The sequence below is a fragment of the Fistularia commersonii genome, chromosome 8 (assembly GCF_037954325.1).
Source record: "Fistularia commersonii isolate RoL2024-O1a breed Wild chromosome 8, RoL_Fcom_v1.0, whole genome shotgun sequence".
Taxonomy (NCBI): domain Eukaryota; kingdom Metazoa; phylum Chordata; class Actinopteri; order Syngnathiformes; family Fistulariidae; genus Fistularia; species Fistularia commersonii.
Window position 1 is genome coordinate 16,115,937 of NC_141291.1, and position 21,961 is coordinate 16,137,897.

Consider the following 21,961-nt stretch of genomic DNA (forward strand, 5'->3'; position numbering starts at 1 on the left):
GTCGACAAATATGTAGATTGGACTGAACAGAACCTCTTGAGGCTGAATGTCAGCAAAACCAGGGGGATGATGATCAACTCCAGGAAGATGGACACACCGGCACAGCCTCTACAAATGAGGGATAAGAATAAGAACAACTTGAGGTGGATGAGGTGGTTGAGAACTATAGATTCCTGGGTGTCATGACAAACAGACTGGACTGGAGATCCAACAGAGTCTGTGTGCAGGTATGAGCAGACTGCATTTCCTCAGGAAGCTCAGATCCATGAATGTAGGCAGCAAGATGGGTGATCTTTCATCAGTTGGTTGTCTCCAGTGTCATCTTTTTTTGCAGCTGTGTGTTGGGGGAGCAGCATCAGAGCCAGAGGCTACTACAGACAAGACAGGGTGATAAGGAGAGCTGGCTTTGTGATCGGCCTCTTTGTGATGGAGAATTTTGAGACTGCGGTAGAAAAGAGGATGCTTAAGAAACAGTCGTCCATCATGGATAACCCCATATCACGCTGTAAAGTAGAGCAGCTTCTCCAGCAACTGTTACACAGAAAGACACAGAATATTTTTCCTACCTCAGTTGGAAAGTTTCCTCAGTTTTTCTAATCAGTTACTGCGCTACTTCATATTGCCACTTGGCTCATTATTTATTTCTGTATATTGGGAAATAGAGAGACTTTTTTTAGATTATACTTTGTACTATTACAATTCAGTTTTTTTTTTTACTTGTATTTTTAGCTTGTCACTGTCTTGTCCTTGTATGTCTTGCTGCTGCTAAACAATTTCCCAAGCATGGAATCATTAAAATACATCTCATCTCAATTAAGGGCTCACCAGTGACCTCAAGAGTAAAAAAAATATGATAAAATAATACACATATTCTTGGTTACTTTTATATTTATTATAAAGAAGAAATGAAAATGTAAAGGACAGTTTTTTTTCTCTTTACCACTACATTCATAGAATGTCACTGCACACCTACCCACGCGTTCTTCACACAACATTCTGAGCAGAAATACAAACATCTGTTTGACCAGAGGAGGGCAGTATCATTCATTAGTTACAGCCATCTACTGTGACACAATGCTCAACTTTCAGTTTAATAAATTAAAGACAATGATAAGCAAATAATGCAATATTCATACTGTGTTCATTTCTATTTGCATTGCCCAGATGGTTTAGAACTGTACTGCCTTTTCAAGTATTCCCTTTCCGATTTCTGTGCTGGTTTTTATACAAAGTATCTTCTTTCCAATACATAATGATCTGTGGATTACAATATGTTGCACGATATTAGAATAGTAAGTAAACATTATGTACATGGACAAAGAAAAACAAATCAAATTATTAATTTTGATTTGAAAATGTATATATTTTTTTTTTTTATTACAGTGCAATCTTCATGCAATACATGCAGTTTGAGCAGGTGCATGAAGATCAGTTATTGACCATGCACGAACTTGGATACAGTCATCCCGGATGCCACCAGGAGCAGCCGACTGTCCTGAAACACCTGGAATGGTTTCCAAATAGTTCTGACTACTTATGAAAACTGCTGTTTGTGTATAATGAGTAAAATTCTGTTCCATATGTACCCTTAAGGGTGCTAGGTATCATGCTGAATATCCATCATCAATAATTAACCAATCATCAATACTCATATCAGCAACACATGCAGGGATGCTGCTGTGGACAACCATCGCAGCTGCCACTTGGCACTGAAGTGTAAAAATGTTTTTCTATTAAAATCAAACTTACAAAAATCAAAACATCGTGAGGATATTACATATGAACAACTTCCAAACTGACAAAAACATGTTCATTTTTTTTTTAAACCATTACAAAACCACAACCTAAATAACATTTTTTGCATTGGTGGACTAGAACGGCCAAAAATAACATTAGACAGGCATCAGGCATGGAAAACACACACAACTAAAATCACAAATGAATTTTTAAGTGATGTGAGAGGTTTGGATGAACTAATTATCTGTTATGCCAACATTATCAAAAAAAGGCAACAAAATGAAACGCTAGATGGGTGAAGGCGCATTTGATAGAAGAAAATAGCAATTTCTTTGTGTTGCACATAAATTTGACAGACACATTCAAAAATACAGCTCATATTAACATTAATTTTCTAAGACAGTTCATGGGTTTTTGAAAACAATGATCAGCAGTAATTTTTCAAAAAAAAAAAAAAAAGAACTGAAAAGAAAAATCCCATGGTGAATAACAAGAAACTGCTGTCTTTCTATAGAACGATTTTTCATATGGCAATTAAAGTTAAAAAAAAAAAAAATGTTCAGCTAAAAAGAGAAAAAAAAAGTTCGGCAAATCCAATGCTCTTTAAGAAATTAACAATACTATGATTAAAGCAGGTGGAAAATACATGAGGCACTATGCAACAAAACAATTGAGAGATGTTTTAGATCAACAAGAGCTTTTACTGCCCCAACAATAATACACCCTGTCATTTACTCTGACCGAAAAACAAAACTGAAAGGCCTCCATAGGCAGCAAACAGTAGTTTGCAGCTTGCTGGCAATGCTCTCCAGGGGTCAACTCCTTTTAGCTAAAACATAAAATAAATACATCCAAAAGTGTGGATACGAACAACTTCAAATTTGATGGATAGCAAGTGTCACAATCCTGCTTCCATCTCAAACCTGACAGCTTAAAGTACTGTATTAAATATCTTGGATATTATCCATCCCTTATATATATTTTCAGCATCAGTTTCACCCTTAAAGACAGATCAGTGTAAAATACACTGCTGGTTTTCAACTACAAAGTGTCATTAATGATTACATTTTTCTATTATCATGTAAATATCAAATTAGAAGAGTTACAAATCTGTCCTCTCAAATCAATAAGGAAATGACCGTTCGATGATAAACGTCAGCATACACACATTCAGTTTCCCTTTTAAACAGATCTAAGGTATCCCGCAAGTGTACTTTTTGTCATAAATGTTATATTGTTAAAAAGAATTGCCTTGATTCCCGCAAGACAAAAGAAACAGACTAAATACAGTGCAATAATATCTGCTCCTCCCTACATTATTTTTGTTAGCCACTTGCATTATATTGTGAAATTGAATCATACTATTCCCACAATTAGTCCGGTGAGTGATGTGAAGTACACACTTATTTTTCTTCGAGTGTGCAATGCAGTTGTGTCTCTTGAGGTGAAAAGTGACCTCATTATCTGAGAACATAAAGAACAATAATAATTATATAAAAAGAAGGTGCTTGACTATCCTTGAGAAACATTCCAGATTTCATGGCACTGACCATAACATAGGAATCAACCAATGTATTGAGGATTTGCTCAAATCTCAATGTCCTTGTGAACAACGATTTACATTTAATACAATAACTTCTTGGACTCAGGCAGCAGTAAAAGCAAAAACCTTTAAATTATTATTTGATCATTATGTAAATAAAGGTAAACAATTTTCTCTCCATTGTCTCTGGACGACCTGTACTATCGTGTGATAAGGGTTTGAGGAAAAAAAGCAAAAGAAAAAAAAAAAAAAAAAAAAATCAACCATGCATATGGAGTATTGCTGAGAGGTCATTTCATGGCTTAGAGTTAGCCAGTTAAATGGTCTATTGGCTCACATTTAAGTGGCTGTGTCTCTGTTTCCAAATATCGGTTTTCCCTGTTTCACTCCATGATCATTCGCTCTTGTGAGACAAGTCCCGGGATTGCTTCCACAACAGCTTCCTGACAGGTCCAATCACTATTCCCCAATGGACTGAGGGGGATTTCATCCAACCACTGTTTCTTATCACAGACATGTTGGTTCCCTTAGTCTGACTTTCCATTCTCCTGAGGAGTGGATGCTTTTCTTCGGCGTGCTGAACGCAGCACCTTGTAGCAGCCACGGGCAATTTTATGCATCCACATAATGTTCATGATGTCCAAGCAGATACTGGAGCAGATCCAGGCTAATCGCCCCCCCCAGGGCACCAGGTAGAAGGCCTCGGTGCCATAAACAGCATACATACGACTGTAGTAGACTGGCATGACAGCAATGCGTACCAAGAAAAAGACCACAGCCATGGCAACACCATTCGCCATGTTGGGCCTGGAGGACTTGGGATAACCTAGTACCTCAAAAAACCAGCTGAAACATGAAACATGAAATACAAAGTTTAATTACATGATCCAGTAAAAAGCATTTGGTAATATAAAAATACAAAATTAATTAGTAATAGCAAGAACTCTACCTGCATGTTCAGTATGCATAAACCTACAGTGACAATTTCTATATGTGAGTAATTATATTTTGAGTTTTCTACACAGTATATTTAAAATCCACTGACTTCAAGCAAGATTATTCTTACTTAGATACCACTTTTTCTGTTTCTGAAAGAGAACTTTGATTTGAGTTTCTAGTTGTGTAATGTACTAATGTAGCATGATCAGAATTGTTACTCATGGACCTGTTTTGAAGGCTATAAGACCCAGAATGCTTGTACATACCGCTGGTTCACACATGGAGTTGAAAACTCAGCAAGCAGGCGGAAGTTAGCAAAGTAAGGCAACATTCCTTGGCCCTGGAAAGAGGTAGAACAAGAAGAAAACGTGACAGTGACAAGACAGAACGGCAAGTGATTTTGATCTGCAGGCATGAATCTCTAATTCCATTTCAAAGTCATCTGTACAGGCAGGTTTTGTGAACATAGTTCAGATGTGTCGATTATAGCAAGATTTGCATGTATAATTTCTTACCATCAAGCTTGTTGATGTGCTTAAACTTTATCTAAATCAGAAGCACTCAACAAATATAGCCTAATTTGGCAGAACTTACAAGACTAATCTCCTTCAGAACACAAATTTATTACCTCTGACGGCTAAAATTAGACTGCTCTTTAATTTCGCATCCTAATGATTTGTCCTGTTCTTTTATAATGAGCGGAAACGTCCAAGTCTATTAATGGAGCGAAAAGTAGCGCATAACATTTATTCACTATCTTTGATAACAGAGTTTGCAAAAGGCAAAAGAAAATACATCATTTGTCAGTCATAGTGAACACCCTAGGTTTTATTATAAGGGGTGTTATGGCAATCCTTGTAATGACATGTATTCCGATGTATGAGCTCTTAGGAAAATGTATTTCATTCAGCAGATTTATAATCAATATCTCCTTTCAAAACTTAAATCAAGGAGCTCTTTGTGTCTTTTTTTTCTTCTCCTTTCAGCTGTTCCCTTCAGGGGTTGCCACAGCAAATCAAACATCTTCATCTAATCCTATTCTCTGTATCCATACTGCTGTTCACAAATGCTGACTTCTGCTCTCAGTCTACTTTCCACTACTCTTTCCCATGACTTCCTTGTATGGCTCATCAACTTTATTCCTCGAGTTGCCACAATTCTGCACATCTCTCTTATTCTTGAAAATGGGCACCATCACATTTCATCTCCATCTCTCTTTTTCTCTTTGTCTCACTCTCTAAGATCCTGTTGATTAATCTAGTCAGAAACTCTACTGCTGCCTCTCCTCGACACTTCCACACCTCCCCAGGTATATTTCCACTCTTCATCCTCTTCAATGCCTTCCTTGCGTCACTTTTACTAATCTGTGCTACTTTGTGGTCTACATAAGTCACCTCTTCTACCCTTGTCTCAATTTTATTTTCCACATTCATCAGCTATTCAAAGTACTCTTTCTATCATCCCATCACTCTTCTAGCATGTCACTACATTTCCTCTCTATCCTTAATCACCTGGACCTATTGTTCATCCTTTCCATCTTTAGCTTTGTTTCGCCAATCTGTATAGCTCATTCTCTTCCTCCTTACTGTCCAACTGAGCATACAAGTCATCGTATGCCCTTTGTTTTGCCTTTGCTACCTCTATCTTTACCTTACGCTGTATCTCTCTGTACTCCTGTCTTTTCTCTTCAGTCCCCTCAGTGTCCGGCTTCTTCTTTGCTAACCGCTTTCCTTGCATATACTCCAGCACTTCCTTGTTCCACCACCAAGTCTCCTTATCTACATTCCTTCCAGATGATACACCAAGTACTCTCCTACCTGTCTCCCTGATAACATTAGCTGTATAGCTCATAGGTCCAGTCATCTAGAAGCTTTCACTGACCACCCAGAGCCTTTTTCAACTCCTCCCTGAAAACCATACAACACTCCTCCCTTTTCAGCTTCCACCACTTTGTCCTCTGCGCTGCCTTTGTCCTTTGGATGTTCTTTGTGACCAGAGTCATCCTACAAACCACCATCCTATGCTGTCTGGCTACACTCTTACCTACAATTACTTTACAGCCACTTATTTCAGGATACCTCATCTATATAAGATGTAGTCTACCTGCATGCTCCTACCTCCACTACTATAAGTTACCCTATGTTCCTGTCTTTTCTGGGAAAAAAAAAGTGTTCATTTCCAAGCTTTTTGCAAAGTCTACCACCATCTGCACCTCTGCATTCCTATCCTGTATACCAAATCTACCCATCACTTCTTCATCCCCACTATTGCCTGAACCAACATGCCCGTTGAAGTCTGCACCAATTACCACCTTCTCATCTCTGGGGATATTCTGCATTGTTTCATCTCACTCATTCCAGAACTTCTCCTTCTCCTTTAACTCACATCCCACCAGCGGCGCATAGCCACTAAAAACATTGAGCATCACACCTTCAATTTCCAGTTTCAGTCTCATAAGTCTATTTGACATTCTTTTCACACCCAGAATATTCATAACAGACACACCTTCAAGATAACTCCTACTCCATTTCTCTAACTGTCAGTACCATGACAGTACAACATAAAACCTGCTCCTAAGCTTCTAGCCTTACTATCTTTCCACCTGGTCTCCTGGAAACACAGTGTATCCACTGTCCTTCTCTGCATCAAGTCGACCAACACTCTACCTTTTCCTGTCAGTCCCGATATTCAAAGTCCTTACTCTTAGCCTTTCTCCTTCTCTCTCTGTTTCTGAACACGCCCCCCTCCTCTCCTTCTTCAACCCAAAGGAGCTGTTTGTTTACTATGGCTTATTGTCTTCCCTGTCTGTTTTTTGTTCAAATCACTCAACTTTTCAAGTGCTCTTGTCATTTTATTAACTTATGTGAGTTTACTTCGAACCCTGAGTGGAGGTGGTGCTAAAACAACAGACCTGACAAAGAAGTTCCAAGTACTAACCATGAGAAGAAAAAGGTAAAAATAGAAGGACTGAAGCTGAGTAGGGACTCACTTTAAGAGCAAAATGCTACAATAAGTATAATTGAATGATTGGCCCTGTAATTATTGGAATTCTCTTTACAAAGTTGACAGAAACAACAAATAATTGATGCCGTGAACCCTAACCCAGTAATTTGCAAAAAGGTTCAGTAGAGCTTAAGGCAGGATTTGGTTCAAGGTTTTTCTGAGAATCCAGACAGTCAAATGATTCAGTTAATGATAGTTTGGGTTGTTAGCACTCTGGATCACAATGGACCTTAAGCATAACTTTGATTTTAGAAATACCAAATGAAATCACTGGAGTGTCCAAATAAATAAAATACAAGCTTTCTTTTTTATTTTACTCAGGCTAAAAGCTAATGGTCTTACAGCCCTGTACATCATTTCAATTGAACAGCAGAATACATTAACAACAAAACCATAGCAGTTCACTGGAAAAACATTATTAAAAAGGTAATCACATATCAATACAGCACAAAGTTCTACACCCACATTCATTCAGCCAGCCATTAGTTTACGGAGCAATCAAAAGCCATGCAAATAAAAGCAAACTTTCAACTTCTCAATGTGTCACTGTGGATATCATAACTGGAGTTTCTGATAATGTATAAATTCTTTTCAGACAATTTACCAAACTTGTACGGGTGACTAATTTTACAACTGGAAGTATCTGACTGCCATTCATGGATATAAAGATTCATTAAGTGTAGATTCCAATGTTTCTGGTTGGTCATTCTTTGAATGATTTTAGATGCTAGTAGTTAAGGTGAAGAATCAAGATTATTGAAGGATATCAGGTCTAAATACCACTGATATTTTTGATCTAGAAAAACAACAACTTTTTAAAAAAATAATAGAAGACATCTTCATGACCTGTAAGTGATAGCAAATGCAAATGACAACAATCAGTGTAAAAACATCAAATACCATTTCCACACGTGCGCACACACACAAACACACACAGACACACACAAAATGCAATGTAACAAATGTAACACACGAAAACACTACTGGTTGTTCTGGTTGGTGGTTTGAAGGAAAGATGATGGAATGTCAATCATGAAGTAAAATAAAGCCTTTCTACTTGAAGATAATGGTGTTTTTGTGGAAACTACTTCATGTTCAAAGACAATTTGAAATTTTATTAGGCCCAATTCATCAAAAATCGCTAACATATAAAAATGCATAACAAACAAAATGTCAAGGTCTCAGGAGGTGCACAAAAATGAAAAGAACTTGCTCTGAAAAACTCATCCAGACCACAAGTGAAAGTCCAAATAAAAATAGAAAATTGGCTTGGGGTCTTTCATCACTTCTGAGAGTAAACTTACCGTCAAGGCTGAAACAAAGCAGGTCATTAAACATACTTACTATGTGAAACAAACAGGGTACATCTGTAATGCAGTATATATACCATTTGATGTGCTAGCATGAGAATGCTAGTACCCCTAGGAACTGGTAAGTCCATACTGTGACTGGGCATCACATCTGCTCAGTGCAACAAAACAGCAATAACAGCAGACAAGACAGGAATAAAGGTAGTCCCCATCTAGATCAAGACCACCTCTGAGTTTCTGAATTGGTAGTTTTTGCATGAACAAGGATGACAAAACCTGACTAAATGTTGGTAGTTTTTGCATGTGAGGTTTGAAGAGGGGCTGTTAATGTTGAAGTCGGCCAAAGACACAGAGACAGACGTAGTTTATGAAATTTTGTAAGAAAAAAATGATGTCATCACAACTTGAAGCAAATATGAAGCAACATTTAAACACACTCAGAAGATAGCATGCATCTGGACTTCACACAGTAGTTATAATGTTATGTTTCCATCTATTTGATTAAGCCATTCTTGAGTCTAAAAACAGACATAAAAGACAAGTTATACTGCAACAATTAAAATTAAAGGTTCAGTGACTCGCACACATTTCACATAAACAACAAAACCTACCAACAAGCAAATTACATTTAGCTCTGTTTTTAAAGCCAATTTTGCAACTCATTTACAACTAATTAGGCCTGAATATGGCTCTATATCTCAGCCTTGAATATCAATAGAGTCGGCAGATCTGATTGTGTATGTGACAGGAACACTTGTACATAAACACATTCAACACATTAACTTGTACAATTTTGACAACATGTGACATTTGACTTGGTACAGAACTAAATAAAATACAAATAAATGACATCTAAGGATAGAAAATGTAATCGAGCTTTATTACAAATATGACATAACTTCTTTTTGGTCGACAATCTGTTCTCTAATTCCACATTAAAGTCAGACCTGATCTACAGAAACAGTCATGAGTGTCCAGTAACAGTATGGTCTCCTTCCTCACATTTACCTTACAGTTTTCGATGCAGGTGCTGAATTTACAGTGAATTCAACATCTAAATATGTGACACTGCTTGGAGCTTAGTATTGTTCAATGGCAGGATAGTATTCCTCATCCGCAAAGAGTTGTGTGTGTCACACATTAAAGATGAAAAGAAAATCTGTAAATCCAACCAGTGATATGAATTAGGAAGTTGTGTTTCAAACCAAAAGTCTAAGAACTTAAGAGCTTGTTCACAATACTTAATGCCATATACTGATGGCAAATAAAGAACAATATAGCGGTATTTTCTGAAATGTTATGGTCTATATTTGAAGTATAGATTATGAGGCCTCATTCACCAATTTCTTATAACAAGTACATTTTTATATTTTTGTCACTTACCCTGATTTCTTGACTATAAGCTGCTACTTTTTTCACATGCTTTGAACACTGCAGCTTAAACAATGATGCAGCTAATTCATAGATTTTTGGGGGGCTGATAAGCTTCATGCTGCCAAAACATTTGGCCTCATCACCTCGGACCAATGAAATTACCATTAAATTCTGAGGCTGTTCAATTCAAACGTAAAAGAAGACAACTTTAATGGTTTTAGTGTGCAGGAGGAAGACGAAGATAGCGTTCAGCTGGAGTAGGACAAAGTGGGAAAATGGATGGATGGATGGACTTTTTCTTGTGTTATTTATTATTCATCTTTTTCATCAGCTGTGTTACAGGCACTGTTCGGGAAAAAGCATCCCCAGTATGTATTTGTGGATATTACTGTATGTATTTAGTAAAAAGTTTATGTTTTAATATTAAAACATGAAAATCTTTCTGTGTAAATATCTCATGTTACACGTTTACTTATTTTTAGCAAGTGCTGCTAACATTCAGGTGCACTCAACAGTCTGGAAATTATAGTACTTAAGACAATTCCTTAAAAAGGTTGATTTGCAACACATTCTCAAAATGTGCTGAGGTGTTCACATCTGTGTTCTTACAATCATTGAAATGAAAATTCCCTTTGTTCATGCATTGCATGTAACTGCTCCACGGTATGAACCTCAGTAAACAAAAGATGAAAATGCTGTGTCTGTACATACTCACAAGTAATTCTGAGCAGGTAAGACACGGTATAAAAGAAACTGAATTGCCCGCTGTCCAAAGAGGTGCAGCTTTGAAACTAAACTAAAGAAAATCTTAAGCACTGAATCTCAGGTAACTGATGGTGGCTAAAAGTGATCTGCAATTAAGCGGCCATATACAATACTATCAAAAGTGGTTTCAAAGTCACAACAAAAACATTTATCAGATGTATCTGGCACGGGAAATTATATAACCTTGACAGTTAACAGACCATCTCTATGCTCACTATAGAGGAGAGTTGGCCATACATGAGTGTTTGGTTTGTAAGTGTTTAGGTATATGACCATAATGCTTTGTAAAGTAATAAAAAATAGTTGATATTGATATTTTGAAAATAGCTGAAAGTAAAATAGAAAATATATGAGTGCATTTTCTTTAAAACTTAGATATTTTTTCAAATTAAAACCGAAGAAAATACCAAAACCATTATTTGCCACAAACCTGTCAGTACTCGAGTGCTTTTGAGTGAGAAGCTTTGTTTTGGTGTATTTTACATTTTGTATTCCTGCATTTTAGATTTAAAAAAATATGTTGGTGAATGAGGCTCACTGTTTCTAAGAAGGGAAAAGTTGGGCTTCTGGTAGCATTTGCAGGTTGCAAACTCAACGACAGCGGACAGAATACATTGAACATCATAATAGTGAAAAGTCCTGACTATCTAGTAGTCTAGGTGTTACTAGGCGACATTTTTGAGAAGCTCTGCCAGTTTCCCGCGACAGGAAAACCCAGGTGTAGTTTAAGGAAGAGAGAGAGAGAGGAAGCTGAACTAGGCTGTGGCAGAAAAACAAAGGCAATGGGTGTTGCAGGAAGGCAGGAATTAAGATTTAAGGGTCGGCCGGCATGCACATTAACAGGAAAGTAAACCTGCCCCTAAAGAGACTGTCGGCATGCACACAGGTGTTACGGATTCACACTGAGAAACATCGGGAGTCCCACAAATTGAAAACGGGGTCAGTAAAACAAAATGAAAGCACAGAAATTGTAAGGGCAAGGTGGGGGGGGGGGGGGGGGGGTCATCAGCCAGTACTTTTGTTGAGCATTCCATGCAAAAAATACCATAGTCATTCATTTTCATGATAATTATGCGGCCTGGCGACCTAAAGAGTTTCAAACTGAACCAAGAGTGAACAGCTCTGCCCTTGAATACTGGGGACAATCTTCCACATCCTGACATATCACTAATCAGTACTTGTAACAGAGTAGTGAAAAGGATTAGGCAACTACAGGAACTCAGCGATAAACCTTCTATTTCAAATAAACATACAGCTAAATCGTTGCCTGGTAAAACCTTAAACTGTCTGTGATTATCTTTTAGAGAATAATCAGTGCTTTATTTATTGATTGGATTATGCTTCATCCATCTAGATCATTGTGGTATGATTGCTATGCTGAATTTAGGGGTATTCATGTGGAGATAAATGCCTTCTCTGGAACAAATTTACACTGGATGGGATAAAATTGAAATAAATAGATACATAAAAATCACAAGATGTTTTTATATTGATAAACATCAAAATGTCTGATTGAGTATGAAATGTTGGATTTCAGATACTAAATTTGATTGTGGAAGAAAATAAAAAGTTGGCTCCTGAAACCATTTTGGGAGTAAATACCACCTAAATGTCAGGTAATGTGCCTAGCTTTTAAGCCAATTTCTTTTCAGTGTCTGATCTCTTTTCAGGTCATGTTTTGAAGATTTCTAAAGCTGCTTTTGAGCGAGTTTATCCATGGTCTTTTCCCATGACTCTGTAAACAATTTAGCCACTCTACTGGAGATAGAAGTCAAAAGAAATAATTTTTGAAGCGGCAACAACTTTTCACAATAAGTACAAAATTAAACAAGAATTTTACCAGGGTCTAATTAAGAAAAGACACTTAAATAATCTTTAAAATGTGTAAAGCTGGCAGACAAATAATCCTGCTACAACTTTCCAGTTGTAGTTCTCAAAAAGAGTGCACTAATTTCAACTTTCCTCTCTCCTCTATTCGAGCTAAATCACTTGAGCACGCATGCACGCACGCACGCACGCACGCACGCACGCACGCACGCACGCTAACTGGAAGACCTTTAAGGCAGATTTGATGCCCAGATTCATGTGACACAGCCATTCACCCTTGGTTATCTCCTTCCCATCTTGCCTGCACGTTCTGCTATTGGACAATAGGGCACTCACCAGTACATAGTAGTAAGCATACAATGCTGCCAGATGGTGTACTACAAAAAACTTGTCACCTATCGCCTTCCAATAGTAAAATATAAGCAGCAGATCTGGAAAACAGAAGTAAAATGGAAAAAGAGAGGCAAGTTAAAAGAAGCGTAATTGATGCACAACAAAAATCTGATAAGCTTACTGTAAACATGTTATTAAAGAATAATCAGCAAAGCCTCAAACTTTATAAGTTTTCATGTTTGATTCTCTTACCAGATATGAGGTAGCCTGTTGTGATGGCAACATTTGTCTTCACCAGTGTAGGATCTCCCCTATTGGAAAAGCAGACTCAAGTTGACTTCATGAAACTCCAGTGTGATTTTTTTTTACCTCAACGTCTCTTCATTATGATTAAACAAATTATTGATAAATATTGCAAAACTGAATTGGTCAACAAGTTTTTGTGATTGTGCCAACTGACATTATTCCATTTTGTTTTTTTTTTTAAATTAGAACAGTCATCTAGTCAGAAAAAGAAGTGTTTTACAAGTTTAGGATTATTTGTAAGTATAAGTACAGTGAAAACACATTTTCTTCAGTACGATTAAAAAAAAGACAGCGTGTATTATTTTGCAATAATTCTGCAACAAAAATTAATACACCTACTGGCAGTTTTCCTTTTTTGTGTGACATAGCTTTATTTTCCAATGAAAGAGTGTAACCTTTTTCAAGAGTTTTGAACAATCTGCACTTTGAACTCAACTAAAAACTAGGTCATGGACTTGCCTACCTTGATTTTCTGGGGAGTTCACTTTCCTACGTCCAGATTAGTCAGATCAGTTACATTACAGGTACCTGTGTTTTTACAACAATGTACCTCAGATAATAACCTGAAATGCATCTAATTGAAGTTCTGTCAGGCGACAAAGGACTACTTTTAGGCTTGAATGGTTGTTGCACCTGGAAGCCAACCCATATAACAATAATCCACTACTCGTACTACACATGTATAAGGTTAACCAAACGAGAGGCGGATAAAGTTACAAATAACATCAAAACACAACCAAACCAAATCACAACCAAACTCTTACCAGACTGGGTCCTCATTGACAGCATCGTCAAACAACAAAATGTGGAGACAGAAGATTCCGACCAACAGTGCATGAAATGTTGACACTGTCCTGAAACCATAAACCAAAACAAAACAAAACATGTAGATAAAATCAGATAGCCCCTCTTCAATCAATCATATATGCTTTGTCTGTTGAGGTTCTCAGTCATCATGGTCAAGATCAGTTCTTGTCCAAATCTTCCTCTTCTTCTGGTCATTTTTACAAGATTTTTAAAAGAATTGTGTGTGCTTTGGTTCTGGTCTGAGTTTGAGACTCAGTGTTTCTTTTGGGTGTGTGTGTGTGTATATGTGTGTGTGTGTGTGTGTGTGTGTGTGTATTTAAAGTTTATTTTTGTTTTGTTTTTTGTTTTTACTCACAGTGAATCAACTGATTGACTGTCAGGGCTGCATGCAGATTCAGACCAATTAGACTAAGAGATTAAACAATGCAAAAGGGTCAGGCAGACTGACACACAGTCCCAGTCAGTCGTTTAAGCAGGAAAGACAGTCTAACACTCCTGAGCAGTAATTTGGCGAGACAAAATTATAGGCATACTGACTTCAGGACTGCAAAGTCATGGACAGCCTATACATGGATCCCAGTAGCCTGGATCCACTGCCACTAATCATTCATTTGCCCATAAACCAAGTGAACAGTTCAATTTTACGAGTGCTCTCACAAGTAATAAACTTAGCACAAGAGAAAATGAAAATGAGTGATTCATGCGAGTTGGCAATACTCGATCCGAAGGCTCTTCCTGGTTGCACAAACTGGCCTTCAATCTACTCTGCAGTACTCTGTCTTCCCGTAGCTCTTAAAGTCACAGTGTAAACACACCATAACAAATTCTAAACTAGGTTCCTGAGCCATATCTGCAATTGTACCATTAACATTTCAGTATAGATAAAGAATCAGCATGTCAATAAATGTGACCTGCTCAACACACAAATATTTAGCCTGGTGGATATAAAAATCTGTACAAAGCATGATGCATGCTAATAGAATGGTAATGAATGATGAAAAACAAGTTGAAACCATACTGAAACCCAGGCAGAGAAAATATCAACACATGATCAGAAACCCCAAATGAGTCAAGCAATACCAGGACTCAGGAACTATGCGAGTAAAATCAATCACTTCTTGTCAGTCCCTGAGCAAGAACCCCCACCTAACTTAACACTGACATGACATGGGAGAACTCCAGACTCACCTTGAGTTCCACTCCACCTTTTGCTTGTTGCTGAGGGCGAGGAAGCTTGGGCTGATGTGCATTGATATCCAGGGACTAACTTTATGGAAGAGGCACTGGAAGGTGAGGAAACTGGTCACTGAGATGGCGAGGATGAGCTGGCTGAATGGGTCCATGGCCACTCAACCCAACTGCAGTAAGAGGGGATGTTGAGAGAAGTGAGAATGACATCCTCTTCTTGAAGGGATCAATCTAACAGCCATCATAGGTGTTCATTTGACCTCGCTGTTTAAAAGTTAAATAAGAACAAGTTGTAAATTTCAAGAACTTTGGCACCACACGAGTGACAATAAAATCCTCATTTAGGTTTATAAATACATGGCATGGAAAATTATTTACTAAATGGATGTATTCCACTCACCAACATTGCCATATAAAGCATCTGTTCTTCAAAGTTAGTATTACTGGCTGAAAATTTAACTCTTACCACTTACTATTAGCACTAACTAACGTCCTCTGCTGCTGAGGCTACACCTGCTTGCAGCTGTAATGTGAATTAACAAAAGCAGTTTGAGGCGGAGAGAGACGCAAGTGTAGGACTTCCTGAGTCCATACTTCAGAGGTGTGGCTCTTTTGGAAAAAGAAGTACCTTGACTTGCTGGGACATCAATGACCATTTTCAGTTACAGCTTCAGTTCTAGATTCTGTATGTTACAGTCTATGCATCATGAACTTGTCTGTTTATTGGGATCAACAGATTTTGTGAAACAGTTAAGTGAAACAAACTGTTTTCAACCCAAGACTTTGGATCCTTGGCTTGTTAAGTTTAGAACTTCAGGTGGTGATCTACCTAATAGTCCTCAAACCCACTGACAGACAGTCATGAACCAGGATACTGTTACATTATGAGGATTAACTTAGACTTGATGGAAAATAAAGATTATGAAAGTACACATTGTGTATACGCGCGCGCGTGCGCGCACACACACACACACATTAATGTAAGTAATACAATCGCTACCCCCAACAAAGAATGACACATTTTTTTAATATATTTCTATTTCACTGCTGTTGATTATCAATATTCTCCTGCAAAAAATCTCCTCTTCCTATGTTTTAACTGGCTAAAAGACATCTAATACTAAGATTTTACCACTGAAATTATTATAGAACTTGTTCCTGGAAACAGTTCCTGGGGACCGCGATTAACAATTATCCCCCATTATAGATAAACACAATCCTTTCGCAGGTTATGTAGTTGTCTGCCACACATCAGATACCAAAGGTGTTCATAAAGTGGGTCAAAATTCACAGTTAAATGCTCCTTACAACTCCTTTGACATTGAATGCTTTTATAACTTTCTTTGTCTATATTGCAGAAGCAGCATCACTCTTTCAGTACTCAGGATTCCTTTGTTCATTTATATATCTGAATAATCTCATTGGTTTTTATAGTTCTGTCTCGGCTTTGACAAAATACAGCCGCTGCACCACAGATGGAGGGATGTGAGAAAGACCTACGCGGACTACAGCTCATCCAGTTTAAACACAGTCGCTGCACAACACGACAGCAAACTGTCCGGGAAGATACAAGTGGACCTGCTGTTAAATATTCTCTTCTCGACCCAGTGTCTCATGTCGTTGTCAGTATGTGTGACTGTGAATGTCACTTTGAGTGTCACATCATGAATAATCAGGACATTATGAAAGCGGGACATGTCTAAAAGCTGAGGCCCAAATTCTCTCAAGATAAATTTGCAGTGTATGCCTTGATAATTCTCTCAGTGTCTCAAAGAATAATTAACTGTGTAATATTAATTTGCTGAAAAACTGCACTGTTAAATACCTATTTACATTATTCAGAAATAATGACAGCTCCAGGATATAACATAGAAAATTCCCTCTAAAAAAGAAACAATTCCACCTTCTATGAAAAAATATTAATCCTAGTAAGAGGTCATTACTTTTTCAGAGCTCTATGCTGAAAATGTCATTGTATTTAAAACTATGTCTTTGTCCCCATAAACAGAAACCTATTTGTGTCTGATAGATTTAGCAGAATGGAGTGACACTGGCAACAAATCAATCAATTAATTTAGTAAACAATATAGATAGAGAGAGAGACAGAGACAGAGAGAGAGATCACTGCAGCAGATCTTGACAGTGGAGAATAAGAAAAATCTGAGAATAGATAATCTGAATTTTTATTCCTAATTTTTTTTTCCTATGGGGAGGCATGTAGATTTGAGGGGGGCGGGGGCAAAAGCTAGATGTTATGATGCCAGAATTTGGAGTTACTTGTTTGAGGTCAACGGGGCCTTATTTTACTTTTAGACATTATGTCCACTGCTAGATTTTACAGATTTCCCATGATCTAATGGCAGTATTGACTTAAACAAATAGCTAAATGTTGAGGTAGTGATTAGCAGGTAGTAGTAATGTTTAGATAGCAGGTAATGTTTTAGTAGAAAAAGGAATAGATATTAGCATCAACTTTAATAAACCACATTATGCTTGGTTAAATGGTGGCATTAAAGTAACACAGTAAAATAAACCCCTTGTTATCATTTTTAATAACCTGCTTCATATTGGTTATTTTCCATACTTGTTAGATCTGACTGATCCCACACGGTTGATGGAAGAAAATGCATTAAAAAAGACTGGCAGTTTCTGGACGCTAAACATCCAGATTCCCTCTGGTGAATGTGTATTTGTAATCAGAAATACGACAATAGCAATGTTAACATTTCAACTGGAATGTGACATAAATGAATCCAGTGTGAGAATCTGTAAACAAGCAAGTCATTGTCTGCAGAAGACACTGCTTGTGAGTGGGTGCACTGATAATGTTTCTAATGCAACTAATGCTGAAGCAACATAATATAAAAAGCATCATCATGGAGATGAAGTTTAGACATCCACATAAGCATAAAAGCAAATGGAGAAAAGGTAAATCCTCAGTTAGCATTTAGCTTGTGAACTAATGTGACCTCTCTTCATCCAAGCTTTGACCCCTTCTCTGAACTAGTAATCCGATCACACATACAATTTATACAAATGGGTGTCTATATCTTGGGCCGCTCCTCCAGGTTGCGTGAGGTACCTGGTTTATGCAGGGTAGGTTGCATGAGAAAGGTGATTTAACTCATAATCAAATAGAGCCTCACTAAAGCTGCTCCATTATTTGGATTGCATTAATCTCTTAATGTACAGAAGGATACTTAGAAAAATAAATAAACAAACAAACAAATAAATAAATACACAGGACGTTATATCGGACCGGTGAAGTGTGACATTATGTTTCAGGGAAAAGTTGGCTGGCAGTGACCACAGTTCAGAAAAACCTACTATTGGTCAACTGCAATAATTAATACAGCAGATGATGGTGGTGCCAATATTGATTTTCATTACTTTCTCCGACACTGACTGGACTCAGGGACTGGTATTTGTTTTGAGAGCATCCAGGAGAAGCATGACCTATATTGTGCTAAAGAAAATCAATAAAGCAAATGAGTTGAAAAGGCAATGATCCAAAGTTACTGTTGGACCAAAAAAAATCTATGAACCAAAACTGTATTTGGATCATGACAGTGACTATAAATCAACTGAAACCCAGAATTAGCAGTGCTACATGCAAGCTGGGAAGCAGCCAGTCAGTGGACGTCAATTAGGGAGATCCACTGTAGCCACTGAGTCCTGACCACTCAACAGTTTATTCCTGTCACATAAATATGGGCTGATTTGACTCCAACACCCTTTGATAAGTGCCCAAGTAAGTGACTGCGAAGACAAACTAGACCAATATACACTGAAATAATATCATGATGTAAAGATAGGCTGATTTGGATGAAGGGGGCAATATGAGCAATAAATATCTTTTAAGAGGATACATCTGTAGCTCATGTATAAAGGTCATATATCAAGGTTTTTGAGAATGCTGAGAATAAAACTCAAAAGTTGTTTTTTTTTTAATTCCTTTAGAATGTTGAATAAAAACAAAAATAGCAGAACATGTTAAACCTGAAACCAGGACTACTTTCCTGGACATTTTTGTATCTCAATAGTCTTATAACAAGTAACATCTCAATAAACAAGTGAATTTTGTCCAATGCTACTTATCAATTACCCCAATGTGCAAATGTTGCCAATGACAATGCTAATTTTGATAACATCTGGTATTTAATCTTACCAGACCAGACTTTTTTTTTTTTTATGAAGAACATTGTTACAATATAATGTAGTTAACAATTGAGAGGAAAAAAAACTGCAAGTACAATTTGGGCTGAGAAACCCTTGCTTCCTTTATATTCTTGGTTTTGTGGCAGTCTTGTTGATTCGGTGCAAAGGCAATGTTGATCTAACATCCGAAGGCCGATGCATCACTTGTGTACATTTGCGTATGGAAAATTATCTGCATAGGCACACTCCCCCTTCCCTAAGTACTGGCCGAAGTGGTGCTTTCACTGTCTTTGTTACTGGTTTTGCGCCGCAAGAAGAGGTTTGGAACAAACCTTGTTGGTCCCCGCTAAGGAAAGCTAAGAAAAAGTCAAAGGGAAACCAAAAGTGCTTTTCGATAGAGTCCGCCTCTTTTTCTGAGCGCAAATGCATTAGTAGACACAGAGCAGCACTACTTTCATATAGCTGTGAGCCACTTCAATAGGAATATAAGAGGGTTTTGACTAATAGCTGACAAGTATGCCTATAGCCATCCTTTTACATAGCGAAGGAAGTTGCTCTCTGAAACACAAAGGAGTGTTTTGGGTACTGATATGGACAACCGGTTTATGACCTGAAAGTCCCATGAAGGATCATGTTGCCAAGGGCAAATGGTAACAGAACTCCTCTAAAAGACAGAGAATAAAAGCGAGCACACACTGGGAACAAAGCACGGGGTGGCATTGAAACTACACGCACACAAACACACTTATCGATCAGATTACTTCACAGATGCAGAGATGATAAATATAAATTTGGCTTTTATTTAGGAGGTAAATATTATATGACAGTATTTAAGCTGGGTGGTCTGGTCTCTTAGATGGGGTCAACAAAGAATTGCTTTTGGAGGCCATGGTGAACATTCTGATTCTGGACTGAACTCTGTTTTTTGCAATTTTGGAAAACTATAAATTTTTAATTCACAGCTATTGGACCTAAAGCTGCATATATCAAAACCCAAGTTATGTAACAGTGATTTTACTCTTTGGGATTTATTCAGTCAACTTTTTTGAAAATCTTTGTGATCGGGGATAAGAAATGCAGTCTTATTCGGCCTCATGCCATCCGCTGCATCCAATTCACATTTGTATTTTGTCAAAACAAAACTATGACAAAAAACACGACATCACAAACAACTACCAGTCCTGAGGAAACCTGAGAAGAATCAATTGAATGTTAGCTGGCCACATTCTGGTTCAGAACAGGACAAAAATCAATCAAAATACCCCACTTTAGACAGACAATATGAGCAAGGATGCAATAATTCTTTATGCCAAGATTAAAAGCAAGGTGAAAATTAGAATCATGGCACAGCCTTGAAGTAATATCACCAGGCCTACAACAGCCTTACAAATCTAACAGTGCCGACCCTAAGATGTATTATTTCAGTTGGCACGAGAGATATTGATAGTTCTGTGTCAATACAGCAGTGCCATCAGTCATACTATAGAGGGCGATATGGATGATATGGAATCGAGTCAGTTATCTAAAACACATCTTCTTTGTGAAGAGATCAAAGCTTTAAACTCCAAGCGTGTAACTGCTTCTCTGACCGTGTGTGTATGTGTGTGTGTGTGTGTGTGTGTGTAACACGGGGTTGTAATTTGTCCACAAAACAGAAACAGGTTTCTTTACCTGCTGCAGATCATTTTTCACAGGTTTCCGGGTCGAACCGAGAAAATGCGCTTGCGTAAAACGTCTCTTTTCCCTGTGTTTATGACAAATTAAACAGCGGATACGCGCAGCATGTGGATGCTGGATCTCCACGATCCAAACATGTCCGTCAACCGAATCCAGCCTGGCTGTTTTCGATTTTCCCGACAAACACGTCGCCTGTGAGCGCGCCTAAACACAGCCGGTTCACGCCGCAGTGCCCGGTGAACAAATACAACCGTGAAATATGCAGAGAAATAACACTGGCCTGCTCGTGTTTTGGTGTGCCAGCCGTGGGTGTGAGAGGCTCCCACATGAACCTACCGTGTGACTGTCATGAAGATGTCTTGCTTCTCACTCCCTCAGCTGCTTAAGGTTTCCGTGAGTTCTCGCTTAGAACTGTTCGTCGAGTCAAAACCACAGCCATGTCGAGTCATTTTCGACAAACACAGCCCTCCTCCTGCTCTAAACACACACAAACACGCACACACACGTTAATAACTTGTAGGGGAAGCGGCGTGTCCAATTCTCACCGTCCGTGAACGCAACAGCCGATACCGAACACACATAATTGCGGATGTGTTTTCACGCAGAGACACGCTTGGATTCATGAAAACGGTGTGCGTGTTTCTCCCACTTCTCGGTCTCTTCTATTCGGGCTCAAATTACAGCTGAATTCTTAAAGACGCACACGCAACGAGAACGCTCGCTGTTTCTATTAATAGCCATGGGGGTTTGTTGACCCTCATCCACTGCATATCAGGAAGATTGCCATTCAAGAAAAGCAGCCATATGGATCACTGGTCCTCATATCAGACTGGAGGCAAATAGTCCTAATATCCAGCAGCCATATGCATTCTGTTATTGCAAGGTTTAATATAATGAACAATAAGATGGCTAAGAGCAGGGGTGGGCAATTATTTTGAAATTCTTTTGCCACATTTCTTATTTAATTTTTATGCGAGGCCCAACTAGGTATCAT

The 21,961-nt window shown here is 38.0% G+C and overlaps 1 protein-coding gene across 3 annotated transcripts; it reads right to left on the reverse strand.

Annotated features, from left to right (window-relative positions):
• Positions 1-870: 870 nt before the first annotated feature.
• tlcd4a (TLC domain containing 4a) lies at positions 871-21,677 on the reverse strand. Of its 3 annotated transcripts, XM_086151396.1 has the most exons (8): positions 21,538-21,614; positions 21,304-21,444; positions 15,133-15,302; positions 13,902-13,991; positions 13,084-13,142; positions 12,835-12,929; positions 4,486-4,559; positions 871-4,126 (listed from the first exon to the last, which is right to left on the reverse strand). In XM_086151396.1, the coding sequence occupies exons 3-8, from the start codon at positions 15,285-15,287 to the stop codon at positions 3,808-3,810; spliced, it is 792 nt and encodes a 263-aa protein (XP_086007522.1). In that variant the 5' UTR covers positions 15,288-15,302; positions 21,304-21,444; positions 21,538-21,614; the 3' UTR covers positions 871-3,807. The 3 variants fall into 3 exon arrangements, with proteins under 3 accessions (XP_086007522.1, XP_086007521.1, XP_086007523.1); XM_086151395.1 differs by having other exon boundaries at positions 21,304-21,677; XM_086151397.1 differs by lacking the exons at positions 21,304-21,444; positions 21,538-21,614 and adding an exon at positions 20,962-21,092.
• Between the last annotated feature and the right edge of the window lie 284 nt (positions 21,678-21,961).